The sequence below is a fragment of the Vidua macroura genome, chromosome 3 (genome assembly GCF_024509145.1).
Source record: "Vidua macroura isolate BioBank_ID:100142 chromosome 3, ASM2450914v1, whole genome shotgun sequence".
In the NCBI taxonomy this organism is placed as follows: domain Eukaryota; kingdom Metazoa; phylum Chordata; class Aves; order Passeriformes; family Viduidae; genus Vidua; species Vidua macroura.
In genome coordinates, this window is record NC_071573.1 from 58,790,293 (window position 1) to 58,804,274 (window position 13,982).

The 13,982-nt window shown below is 35.7% G+C and overlaps 1 protein-coding gene across 3 annotated transcripts in view; it reads left to right on the plus strand.

Annotated features, from left to right (window-relative positions):
- The window catches only part of HBS1L (HBS1 like translational GTPase), a 59,489-nt gene that overhangs the window by 26,112 nt on the left and 19,395 nt on the right, over positions 1-13,982 (plus strand). For all 3 annotated transcript variants that reach the window (XM_053972428.1, XM_053972425.1, XM_053972427.1), the window contains one exon: positions 8,093-8,201. In XM_053972428.1, coding sequence (XP_053828403.1) covers positions 8,093-8,201 — 109 coding nt within the window. The remainder of the gene's footprint in view (positions 1-8,092; positions 8,202-13,982) is intronic.

Here is a 13,982-nt window from a genome sequence, read left to right on the forward strand (position 1 = left end):
TTTTATATAAAAATATAAACTGTTCTCTGAGATGTGTTTCTGGCAACATTAGATATTCTGAATGAAATGTACATCATTTGATGGAATGATTGCAGTAAGGAGTCACTTGGAAAAAATAGTTTTAATAGGTAACACTAATTTTGTGCTGCTTGCAGGCTTGACTGTATGTAAATTAAATAAGTCCTGCTGGCCCAGAAAATTCTCACAGGAAGATGTTTCAGGTGAGAAGAGCAAGAGAATACAGCTGTAACTGACTGCTGGATTCTGTATCATTTGGCTTCATTCGGGGAGGTAGTATTGATGGCAAGAGACATGGTGAGACTCCAGAAATTTTGGCTATGTTTCAGACAGGAAAGAAAACGTGTTGTTGTCTTATTATAACATATTCCTCTCCATCCACTTCAACCTGATCTAACATCTGTGTCTGTGTCCTTCTAATCCTCTGACTTACTCAGTTGTGTTCAATTTTTTTGTTGAATTTGTCTTTGTGCCCTAAACACAGTATTTATTTCCTCATGTCATTCCACATTTTTTATTGCAGTTCCATTTTTTCTTCCTCATGATTTCAAACTCCTTATCTAGCCATTCCCAGTTTTCTACCTATTTTTCTAATAATTAGCCATTATTATTTTCCATGTTTGCTCTTTTCCAGACATACTTTGCATTTGCTTTCAGTTCTGCTCATTTTCTGCTTCCTTTGTTCTTGTTTAGCTCTGCATGTGACTTGTCATTGAGTATGTGGACTCTTACTTTCTCCTTCTCCTTATACACAGTTTTTCCCAAGTTAGGTTGTTCACTAATACTATTTTTTTTTTTCATGGTCACTCTATCACTCTATTTCATCTTCTCTGATTGACTGGTTTTCATTCTTCTAGTCTTCATCTGTTCTTGATAATCTGTGTGTCTTGCTGCTTGCCAGTTCTCACTATATGGTTTTCTTTTCTTGCCCTCCAGTTTTAGTTGTTTTTATGATTTATCTAGGACAAATTTATGTCTCCGGTTTATTATTGCTGTGGTAGGAAAGTATGGAGACCATAGGAGAGGTAGAATTTGAGTTCAGGTGACATAGTTGTGTCCAGCCTGGACAAAAACAGTTGTAGCAGCTACATACTGAATGTTGATGAAGTGTTTCAGGGATTTCGTTTTTAAAACTTAAGCCATAAGATCATTTGCCTTTGCCTGTTTGCTAAGGCAAAATCTATTGGTTTTTCAGAATGTGGAAAGATCACTTGAATGATTTAGTTTATGCAAATAATACCTTCCTTTGGTGCCATTTTTTAAACTCTTCTGTTGTATCTTTTATCTTCCAGTTTATTTGTTCTCCCTGTTTGGAAGTAAAAAAAAAAAAAAAAAAAAAAAAAAAGTGAGCTCGAGGACTAGAGATCTCAACTTGCTGAAAGCTGCAAACATTGTAAAGTAAAACCAGAGAGGTGAGGAGTGCCAGCTGGCTGTAGCAGGCTGCCAGCCCTTCTGACTGTGGCTGCTGCACACCCAGTGTTGCAGCTGCATATAGTGAAGCAAACTGTTTCTGGAACTTCAGTCTTGGGGTAGCAAGTTGTGCTGTTTGTGTGTTGTGGATTCCAGAAAACTGGTCCATGATGGAGAAACTCAGGAATATCACCACTCAAGAACCCGCTGTATCTCTCTTCCCTCTTGTATCAAACCTTAAGAACAAACCAAAAAAATCCTTGTACTTAGGTACAAGTGAACATTTTTATTTTCAGCATTTTTCAGTGAAAATGTCTACTCCCAGTTCATGTAGAAAAAAAAAAAAAACATATTCACCCTCTGAAACTTTGCAGAGAACATAATAGTTATAACAATGAGACCAAGTTACCTGGAAAGCCCTGACTGTGGTTTCTATTAGGAAATAACCTTTCTTTTAAAAAGAAAAAGTTCAGTGTTCTTGTTTGGAGAATTGTTTTCAGTAATATCTTTAGAATGGCTGTGTTTCATCACTGGGTGGTGACTTAGCAAGTTATCTTTTCTATTATTTTGGACTGTTGCATTGTTTTTGGAAGTGCTGTGGATGTTCAGTAGCATCCACTTGTATATTGTGGTTCATAGTAGCATAATGTCATACAGTTTTCTAAAAGTGGCTATTTTGAACCGATTTAATTTAAGTATTAAAGCTTGCATATGGAAGGAATTCTGTAAGCTGAAGTTCTCACACATGCAGACTTTGTCACTGCTGTTGCATCAAAAGACATTTAACTGATGACCTACAGGGATGATGCACAGCAAATCATATGCAGGCAGAATATTTTAAAGGTTAGGAAGCTGTCTAAATTTAGGAAATCTAGGATATTCTGAGTTCCATAGTCATATTATGTACTGATGGTATGTTGTTGAGAGTCTTGGACTTCTGATACTGTTCTCAGAGTTGTGATATGTTGATAATACTAATACACAGTATTAATATACAGTACCAATGCCACTGATGATAGTGTACTCCATCCCAGTGCAAACTTAACTAAACTGCAAGTTACCACTATATCCTACAACATTTTGTAGAATTCATGAGTGTAAAATAATTCAGTTTACTTATGAAACCAAAACAAATTTTCAGTAGCAGATCTCTAATTTGACAAGTTTTGATATTTCTTTATGTTATTTTTTCCCATGTACTGTAACATTTGAAGAGATAAAAATAAAATTCTACTGTTTTTAAGGCAAATTTAAAAAAAAATATTTAAAGGCTTAAAGCTCATGAGGTTTGTGGCATAAATAGAAAAATGTAAACAGTTTGAAGTTTTTCAGGTGGGTTATGTGACAAGGTGGATTTAATAGATATTACTATAAATCCAGATATATGTGGGCAAACAGGTAATACATGGTTCTGAGCATGAAATTGTGTGTAATGGGTGTCTCCATCTGGTTGACTCACTCATGTGTAGTCCATATTTGAAATATTTTCACAATTACAGGGTCTTAAAATTAGTTTTAAAATCATAACAGAGCATTTAGGAAGGGAAGTGTATTATCTCGAGAGGAGCCTTGGTTATTAATTCTGCTTTTCAGATTGAGCTGTGTCTTCTCATGACATGTGCACTGAGCTCATGACATGGTGCACAAAACCAGTGCCCTGTTTTCTTTTATGTAATTGGTGGTTATTGCTGTATAATCAGCAGACAGAGGTGTAAGTGACTTGTTTGTGGTTATATAGAAAGTCTGTAGCAGAGGAAAGGATGCAAACCATATCATGTAGATTAGAAAGCATGGCGTTGCATGTGTGTTTGTTTTCATGGCAGTGCTGGTTTAGACAGCATTAGGAGGACCTGCTTAAGTAACTTTATTCTGTCTGTCAAGTGTCAGTTAAATGTAAGATCTTCAGCCCCATTCAAAATTCAAATAGTATGCAGCTGCCTTCAAGTGCACATCCAATTTTGAAAAGAGAAGGATCAGTATAACCAACAAAAATGTCAAAAGCGTGCAAGTGAAAAACTAACTGCAAGCTGCCTACAGTTAATTGGAACATAATTCCCTTGAAGGTGTGATCCTTTGCCAGTGCTTCTATAACATTAGTAGTTGGTTTGTGAGTAGACATGGATTTATTTAAATGGGATTGCCATCTGAAAAAGCATAGGCTCAAGACATGCCTGACTTGACATTTGTCTTTGTTTTTCAGGCTGAATTCAGGCACATGAAATGTTCTGGTTCATTGTATCAGAAACAGGCTTCTCTGTGCAATGGGCTCATTCAGTGTAGAGTTTCAGTACCAATTTACAGTTTGATGAGTGAAAGACTACTTGGGAGGAGAAGCTTCTGTGTATAGGAATTGAAAGCAGTGGCATTTTGTTTTTGCTGTTGGAAAGATATGGTCATCTGAACAAAGTCAGCATGGATTTAAATACCCAGTGCTAGTGTGCATTTCTCCAAATATGCCAATATCCATTTGGTATCAACGTGTCTTTCTTGAGAGAGTGGCTGTTTAACAGATTCCTCTTTTCATTCACCTCTAAACTACCTAGGAACAGACTAGACTGTCAATCAACTCTTCCATTTACTGAAACCTTCCAGAGCTCCAACAGAATTAGAGAAAAGATTAATTTTTATCTTCCTGTTACTTTCAGTGTTAAATATATATATGATTCAAAACTGAAAAAAAGGACTTATCAAGCCTATTATGTTTGATAATGTAGCCAGAGTAATCTTTTGATTTGTTTGTACAGATCTCCTACAGGTACTGCTTACAACCAGTTGTAGAAAAGAAAACCAGAGGGATTTGCTCACAGTAAAGGGAGGTGGTTGACTAAATCTATATACTTCTACTATTCCATCCTGAACATCTAGAGAGACTGTTAATTTTTAAAGACTATCCCAATGTTTTACTTCCTTCCTGCATATGCATTTGTCTGTGACATCATCATCATCTATGTTTGTCAGCCTGCAGGTAGTTTATTGTGCCATCAGATTTTGGGGTTGTGTTGCTAACAATTTTGAAGTCATATCAGCTGTCATTAGTAATACTTTTTGAATAAGCCTTAACAGATTTTTGAGTCTGTTAAGTCAGAAGACCAACTGGCAGTCACAGGAAAGGTAAAAACACAGCCAAGAATAATAGAACTTTGTCAAGGTTTCATGCACTCCAGTTGTATTGGAGTAATGGCAGTGCAGGTCTGTCTGTTCCCTTTGGTGTTAGGCTGATCTCAGTTTAATACTGAGATAAGGTTCATCAGTACACTTTTAGTTTTGTAGTAGTGTTTGACTTGTAGCTACAGTGTGCTTTAGCCTGGGTAGTCTGTCTGTGCAGTCTAAGTACCAAATACATCTCTGGAAGCTACTTTGCTTGAAATAGGCTAGAAGTTTGGGATTCTGAACATTTGACTTGTGAGAATTATCATGCTGATGAGCCTTTAAGATTTTACTTTTTTTATTTTCAGTTTTAATTTTTATGATTTATAAATGTATACTATGTATTTCTGTGGAAGGAAAATGTTTACATTTTCCTAGTGTTATGTCAATCACTGCATTTACTTGTAGGGATACACACTTAGATGTATTTCATGCAATGCTTAGAGTAGTGAAATGTAACGAGGTATTGGGACTTTTTTTGGAGTTTGTGAAAGATACCTCTGTTTTTATTTTATCTGTACTCTTGATTTAGGAAACGTATTGCCATTGAATTACCTAGGTGTGTGTTTGAGAATGTCCAAATGGCAGTAAGTATGAAGAAGTTTATGAAGACCTTCTTGGTAAAAATCTGTATATCCTTGTATTCCTTTCCCTTCAGAAGTTGATTTTCCACAGCTGCTCTTGTCCTAATCAGATTGGGATTACTGTTTCTATGTTTTTTCTGGGTTTGTAGTACACTTCAGCTGCCATAGGGTACCCTGCTTGTAGATTAAGAAGTGTTTTAAGAATTGTATCAGCTTTTTGCATTGACTTCCTTTTAGTTCCAAGGTGCAATTTAAGGATTTGCATGCAATCTTTTAAGTGCAGAATAGCTTTTGCTTTGCCTGCTAAAGCAGATAAGAATTTATCATGCAGTTTTCTCCGGTTCCCTATAGATTAGATAGTAAAGTATACTCCTTTCCCAGCCTTCTGTCCTTTGTAATGAAGCCATAATTATTAATCTTTAATGGCGCCTGCAATGCATAAAAGACAGACTTGGTCCTTATCTCAAGTGTTCTGCTTGATTTTATTGTACTTGGTTATAAAAACATGGAAGGCTGAAAATTGTATTTGATGCTTCTATCAGTAGTGTTACTAATAATTCTTGCCTTGCCTTTTCATCTGTTTGAATGTCGCCATTCCTGGATTATTTCTATCGTTTGATTTGTCTTTATATGATCCCAGTCTGCTTCCTTGCTCCACCTATGCTTTAGTATTTATTTATTTATATAATTATTTATTATTGTTATTGTCACTTATAAAACTAAAGTATCTGTAAATAAAGAACTACCCAAACTGTCAGCTTTAATGGACTTTTATATTACTTTCTCTTGTTCTTTGTGATTTTAGTTTTGTATCTTCTTTCAAGTTGTAGTGTTTCCTAAATTCTAGTTTTAAGGGTTTTTTTCTGTCTCAAATACTCTATTTGTTGAATGTGTTAAGTCTCCTTGTACAATTTAACTCCGAGTCTGTGTCAAACACTGCAGCATTATTTGTACAGAGTAAAGCTTAATTTTGGAATTGATTAGAGAAGATGTGTTTTGTAAAACCTTTGACTTTCATACTAATAGATTGCAAGTTATCTTCAAATTATATAATACTAATTTTTGTCTTTTCTTTCAACTAGTCTCATTTCAATTTAATTGTGTTATTTGTAATTATTAGTTCCTTGTAGCCAGATTTAAAATGGTATTTTCAGATGGTATTTTCTGATAATTCAGCTTTCAAATGACATGTAAAGCATTCATGTTTACCTGTCAGTTGAAAATGATGTCTGCTTGAAAATTGTTAGAATTGATGCAGAAAATATCATACCAATTTGGCAACAAAAGTAATGTCATTTTTACTGTAACTGAAGTGTTTCCTTATTAAAAAAATGCTGCAAGCCATCTATTTAAGAGCTTGAAGATGAAACACAATCTTTGTGCTTAACTTAATAGTCCCTGTCCAGTGAGAATTATGTTCTGAATATTTATGTATGTTAGTTACATGATTTTAGATTCTTTTAAGCCATGCTTTCTGCTGTTGCCTTTATTTCTCTTAATTTTGTTTCTTATTTGTATGCAACTATTCATAAACCACACACAAGACTATGTCTTGCAGAGATCTGCAGGTGGCATATAAATAAAATGAATATCAACAGATAAGACAAATGAGGGAAATGAAGACCAAGTCATCAGATAAATAAGGATGTCTCCATCTGTATTGTGATTGTTTGCTTTTTTGGTTTGGTGTTGTAGACATGTCTGTGGTATTCTTCTTCCTTGCCTGAAATCTTCAGCAGGCTTGACCGCAGTCATTTATGTAACCTGCAAACCAATTTGATCTTGTGGTTTAAAGGTGTAACCGTTGTGCTTTAGAAGGAAGTGCAGCATTAACATAAATGAGTATGGCCAAATGGCTACAATAGTTCATCCTAATGTAGTGTATCTAAAATACTTGAAAGAGTAACTTGGTATTCACTTGACTCTTGAGTATCCAAATTGGTCCAATACTGGAAGAGTAGTTTTTCTAGTTTTCAGATAGACTTGTAGGTAAAGTGTGTTTTAAAATTGCAGCTTAATTCTGAATTTGGGTTGCTGTCCTGCTTTGTCATGTGTGTAACATCCTTCAGAACAGAATGTGCAGCAGCTGTCACAAATGCTGTAATGCAGGAAGTTTTTTTCCTTGAAGGAGGAAGGGATCATAAAATAATAAGGGAACTGTGTAAAGAAAATGTTTTACTAGTTTACTTCTTTTATATAAACCTTTCCTCTGCAGAGTAAATAATTTATCTTTTTTTTACAGCTTGATAAGAAACTAATAACACTGTAGTGCTATTAGTTGTGCAACTAGTTGCACAAAATTAAGAATGAACTGTAATTGTGTTTTCATTTAAGTTATGGTAAAAGTTAATACCTTTAAGTAATTAAGTTACTCAGTTCTGGTAATTATTTCTAAATAATCTTGAAATTAGCTAGCTTTGGAGTATTGCTTGGCTTCTTGAGTGTGATTCAGTAGGAAACAACTCTGTTTTCAGGTTTCAGGGAAGGCCTTGCAGCCCACACATAGCTGGTGCTGCTGCTAGAATTCCCTGAGTTGGACATATTTTTTTGCTTTACAATGTTAGCAATGTTAAGGCAAAAGAAAAACTCTGAGGAAGAATTAATCCAATCATTTAGTGAGCAGCTGCAAACTATTTCTTTATCTCATGCATGAAATGATTCTGGCATCCCGCAGAGCTGCTTCTAGTAAAGCTATTGTGTAGTGTAGGTGCCATGTGAATGCTTGGAGATAGAGGTGAGATTTTCACAACAGATCTAACTGTAGATTATTTTGATTAATTATGTAATGTATTCACATAAGACACTGAAATATAAGAGTTGGTCGTGAAGGACTGGTGTTGGGTTGGAGAGAAGCAATGGGACTTGTTAAACTTTATATTTAACACCTGTTAGTCACAACCTCAAGTTCAAACTTACTTTTTGTCTATTACTAGGAAAAACAAGGGATTGCCAGTCAGCCAGAATGGAATCTGAAATTGTGCCAAAAATTACCAAAATGACAGTGTCTGGAAAGAAACAATCTATGGGATTTGAAGTTCCATGGTAAGCCAAGCCCTCATGCATCAAGGTACATCAGCAGCTCTTCTTTCAGACTGATGCACCTGTAGCAAGTTTTCTTATTATTTTTTCTATTTTTCACAGCAGTTTTAGTGTCACTCTTCAGAACTAACCATTTCAGCTTCTTGTTTGACTCAGAATTACTTTCAGAAGATGGTACCTCACGTTTTGAGTTTAACAAATCCTTTCACTATGAATAGTACGAAGAGATATCAGGTAGTCAGATTATTTAAACATCCGCTTCATAGAATACTGAACTTTCTTGGTGTTCGTTTATTTTAAATTTAGTTCTCTAAGTGGAATTATGAAATCAATAAATCTTAACTGTAATTGCTTGTTCTTCAAAGGAAGTAATGTATTTAAGAATAGTTGATGGGGAAAACAATCACTTATGGCTAAACCATACCTTCCTCTGCAGCTTTTATTAACTTTAACAGGTGTCCAGGGTACAACTGTTGTAGAGTTGTAGAGTTGGTCCTACTTGTGCTATAGCTAAATTAGAGTGGTTCTAATTTTATCCTGATTTGGAACTGTTGAGGGGGATGTCTCATGAGAGAGCAAGAAGACAGACATCTGAATCAGAGTCTACCTACAGCAATAGCCAGCAGTGAATAGTTAAATATATAAGGACAGGCCATGTATGTTGGGAATATGGTCCATGAAATATCATTGTGGCTCCCCACAATTTTTATTTATTTTTTGGTTTTGTCTATTTCTCTTAAGAATGGTTAATGTATTTTTCTTACTTAGGTACCCTTATTATGTTTTTGAACCCAGTCTTACAATAGCTATCTAATCTGTGGCAAGAAATTCCATGGTTCATCCTGAGGTCAAAAAATTCTCAAGTGTAAGTGCCAGCATCCCATCCTCATCCTGCAGTGTTTTTAGTTCTGATCTGGAAAGCATTTTTGGGAGTAAGAGGGCAGCATAGTCTTTATCTTACAGTATCTTGTGCAAGTTTGATAACTGAGTGGAAAGCAAGCAGTTTCATCTACTTAAGCACATTTAATACAAGGTGTGAAACTGATGTCATTTTTCCTTTATGCTACTAAATGTCATTGCTAAAAGACATCACCTTCATCCAGTCTTGTTAGATGCAATAAGCTCCAAATGAAAAATTTACGGGACTTTCAAAATATTTTGTCTGTACTGTTTGAGATTTGCAATATATAAAGGAAGCGTAATTTTTTCTTTCATTTGCTGTCTACTAATCAGTGCCTCTGGGTTTGACAACTGGACTCATGAACTTCCAGGCACCTTCATCTCTTATGTTCTTATTAAACATCTTAGAAGTTGGAGTTTTTCATGGGGACTTCTGTGTAGTAATTTAATTTGTACAGAAGTTTAGAAAAAGAAAGGAATATTAAGTGAGTAAAGAAGGTCTGTTAGCTCATTTTATGTAGTTGTGATTGACTTTTTTTTAATCTATAATAATGGCAATTTAAAATGTTTGTTTCCAAAAAAGAGCAAATACAGAATTTTATATCTCTGATACTTAGCATGTGTGCCTGCTCCACAGGGAAGGAGGAGATAAGAGGAATGCTTCCTCATCTGTAGACTAAAGTAGTTCTTGGATAGGCTAGTGATGACTCAGTCTATGTTGAAAAGTGGTTGTCTCCAACATGGTTCTCAACCATTCTGCTTCTTTTCAGGGACACTGGCATAGTTTGTATCATACTTGCTTTACAGTTCAGTGGCAGAAAAAAGATTAAGCCATCAGGACCTGTGGGTAAATCCTCTAGATATATCCTTAATATTCCTCTTGTGAGATCCCATCTGGAGTGCTGCATTCAGTTCTGGGGTTTTCAGCATAGGAAAGTCATAGACCTGTTGGAGTGGGCCCTGAGGAGGCCACCAAGATTATTAGAGGGATGAAGCACCTCTCCTATGAAGACAACCTGAGAAAGCTGGGGTTGCTCAACCTGAAGAAGAGAATGCTTCGGAGTGACCTCATTGCAGCTTTCCAGTACCTAAAGGGGGTGTATAAGAAACATGGGGACAGACATTTTAGGAGGGCTTGTTCTGACAGGACAAAGGGTTTAATGGTTTTAGACTGCAAGATAGTCTAGATGGTATGTAAGGAGGTTATTTACAGTGAGGGTGTTAAAACACTGGAACAGATTCCCCAAAGAGGTGGTGGATGCCCCACCCATGGAAACTTTGAAAATCAGACTCAACCAGGCTCTGAGCAACCTGATATAGCTGAAGATGTCCCTGCTCATTGCAGGGGGGTTGGACTAGATGACCTTTAACCTAAACTATTCTGTCATTCTGTGATTGTGAAGATGTTTTTTAATTCATCTCACTTGTGGTACTGCTGAAATGCTAATTGAAAACAAACTTCTTTTTACTGTAGAAATTGGATATGCATTAGCTATTTAGCTGTAAGTAGTAGTAATAGGTAAGAAGTGGAATGATTTGTAAAAGAGCATGAGATTTGGAGCACAGCCAATCAATGAAAATGGAAGAAGATACAATTTAAATGGTAAAGTTACCTTGTCTTAAAGACCCCTTCTTCAGGGTGTCTGATGAGGGCCTCCTTCTTTTGTCTAACAGACTGCAGTGGAGGCAGAGCCTATGACATTGACTTTATAGAAGCAGAGAATCATCTGTTTCTAAACATGAAAAACAAAACATGAACCTCCACCTCAATTCAGTGAATATTAGGGTTGGTTTTCTTCCTCTGCAGTTACCTTCTGGATTAACGCAGGGTAAGGATAACCTGTTAAGGAACAGAAGAAATCTGTGTTTAACACCTAAGAAAGACTTGTTCCTTTGACCCTTTTTATAAGTTCTTTATGTTCTTGTTTCATTGTTAAATTACTGCAGGGTGTTTATAATAATACAGTTTTTTAAAAGTATATAGGTTATGTCACTGACCAAAAGCACCAGTATAAATTATTCAAAGCATTCTAAATGGATTCTAAAACATCTGTAACTGTGCCCCTACTTTGACTCCAAAGTGTTTGTATGGTGCTGGTGCAGATACCATTAGAAGGAAATTATACAGTACATATGAACTAGTTTTTGTTGTTACCCATATGGGATCTTAAAGGTAATTTTTGGACATGTTTTTAAAAGCAGCAGCCTTGCATTAGCAAAAACCCCTCATTCTTTGACTAACTATTCAGTCTATGATTCAGTCTTGTTTTGAGGTATAACCTCATATTAATTAGTGAGTCTTATTGGAAATTGATGGATTATTAGAAATAATTAATTGCTTTGAGCATTTGATTGCCTTTGTTGCTGGGTATTCTTACTGGGATTGTCTGCAGAAAATGGAGTTTGAGGGTACACTGATGCTCTAGCAAAACTGTTTACTGGGCTTTTTCTTTCTGTTAAGTAATAAAGGAAGCCAGAAGAAGCTGTGACCAAAAAAGGGTTGATTATTTTAACTAATCTGACCAATATTTTGTAATTAATAATTTTGAAAGGGGAAATAAATGTAGACGTTTCTGTAATGACTGTAAGTACTCCAAAAGAGTCGGTTGTGTAAAAATAATTCACCCAGCATCGAGACTAGAAGATTGAAAATAATGTTTAAAAGCTAAATTCTGAAGAGCTAATATGGACCAGATGAGCTTTCAGGTTCCTCTTTGAATGCGTGGTGATGTGAGCTTTTCAATACCTGTGGGAGATTGAATGCCTTCTAACATGTCTTATAACAGTGTATGTTGTATTTATTAATATTCCCCAGAAAACAGTAATCTGACCATAACATTTTATTCAGTTTACTGTTATGGCCCTTGTTGGTAAGACAGCATAGGAGATTTCTGGCCTGGCAGTTTTAATTTTGACTAAATGTTGGTCCTTACCAGGCTTTGGTTTGTCTGCTGATTTCCAAAAGACCTGTGATAGGCTGTTTTGACATTTGTGCCTGATTTGCTGATGGTCAAGCTTCCTTGAGTACATAATCTCAGTGTGCATGCAAGGTTCCATAATGTAAGTTCAACATAAGTTCTGTCCTTTCAAAGTTGAGTTACATAATCAATCAATGGCTCCATGTTACCAGATAGCAGTGGTTGGCAAACTGAGACTGCTTTTGATAGTTCCATCAACTTCTCAAACAATGATGCAAGCAATGGTTTAGGAAGTGGCCTTCCTCCAATATAAATTTTTCTTCATATGGTAGGTTGTCATAGCTCAGACCAAGCTGGAACTTTGCTACCAAAGATGCTTTCTAGTGCAGTTGAATTGGTTATATTCTCAACTGCCTGCACTAGTGACACACTAGTACTGCCTTCTGACAGGAGTTTTCAATTCAGCAATTTTGTAAAACCTTGTGGGAAGAGGCTAACTGAAGAGCATTTCCAATGTCATTTGTTTTTGTTTGACTGTCAGAAATGGAGCTCTTTAGCATTTTTCTAAGCCATTATCAAGCTTTTATAAACTACTCATCTGGTTGCCATGAAGCATAACTGTCAGGGTCTTACTGTTGCTGTTGTTGTTGTCATTTCTTTTCACGTACTTCCACGAGACTGGAATTTAATCTGCCCGCTTTCCTGCTTAGGTACCTAGCAATAAACTTGCTGTCCCTTTCCCTGACACTGGTCAGCAAAAAGCTGAATTGTGTTATTAGGGGTACTCTGTAAGTAGATCATATGCTCTCTCCATTCTGATGTTTCTTCTCTGAAATAGCAAGTCTAGGTTTGTTGTTGCACAAGTTGTTTCCAGGTTTCCAAAACATAGTAAACTTTTAAACTCTAGCAGTGGACTGAGTGTACAAATACTGTACCCTTGAAAAAGTAGCAAGGCCTAATGATGGCTGGACCTTTGTTTCACTAATTTCATTTGTATCTAGCACTTTCTCTTTGCACTACCCAAAATAAAAGCTACTTGGCAGCCTTAAGCAGTGGTGGTTGCAATAAAAGCTACATAGAAATGAAAGAGTACTTATGGTCTCTGGCAATAACCATGGTTCTTTCAGATCCTGTAATTAGTTTGAATTCTACCACACAAAATCCATCCTGTTTCGGGGAATCATTACTGACATAGGCCTGCTGGAAGATCTTAGCATCTGGGATTACAAAAAGAATCATTACCTAGTTTAATGAAATAAAATTTAGAGGCTTGCAAATAACCTCTCTATGAAAATACATTCTTGTCTGTTAATAGGCTGATGTGACAATGCTTGAATATATTTTGGAAAGCTATAGAAACATAGGAGAGTTATGTTTGTGGCTCACATTACTTTCAACTTCATCTAAATAACTGCTTTTTAATTTTTTTTTTCACTTTTGAAAATTTGGTTTGGGAAGAAATGGAGAGAAAACGATTGCCAGCTGTAAAGGCTGTTTTGATATGACTTCTTATACAAATAGTTTTCTCCAGAACTTCAAATATTAGACTTTCAAGGAAGAAAACTTGATACCAATGTAAAATACCATATTTGCATTTCAGTGTGACCTTTGCATATTGGCACTAGTCCTGGTACTTCAATGTGAACATACTAGATATTATGCTGAGACTCAACTGGTTTGCCTGAAGAAAGGGAAAAAAGATGGAAGAGTCTTAATCTTGATGAAAGTTGTCTAATGCAAATTAATTGTAAATATATGAAGCTCTCTTAAATGATTGAGACAAAAATTATTTGGTATACTTTACATCATTCAGAAGATTTTTTTACCTTATTACAATATGTAGAAAACTTTGTTACCACAATTCTCTGTATATTTACCTTCTATCAACTTGATTGTTTCCAGTCTGTTTTCATGAAGTAAAATTTCCCTGCAGAGACATTGGAGAAAATAATTGTTTTGCCATTCC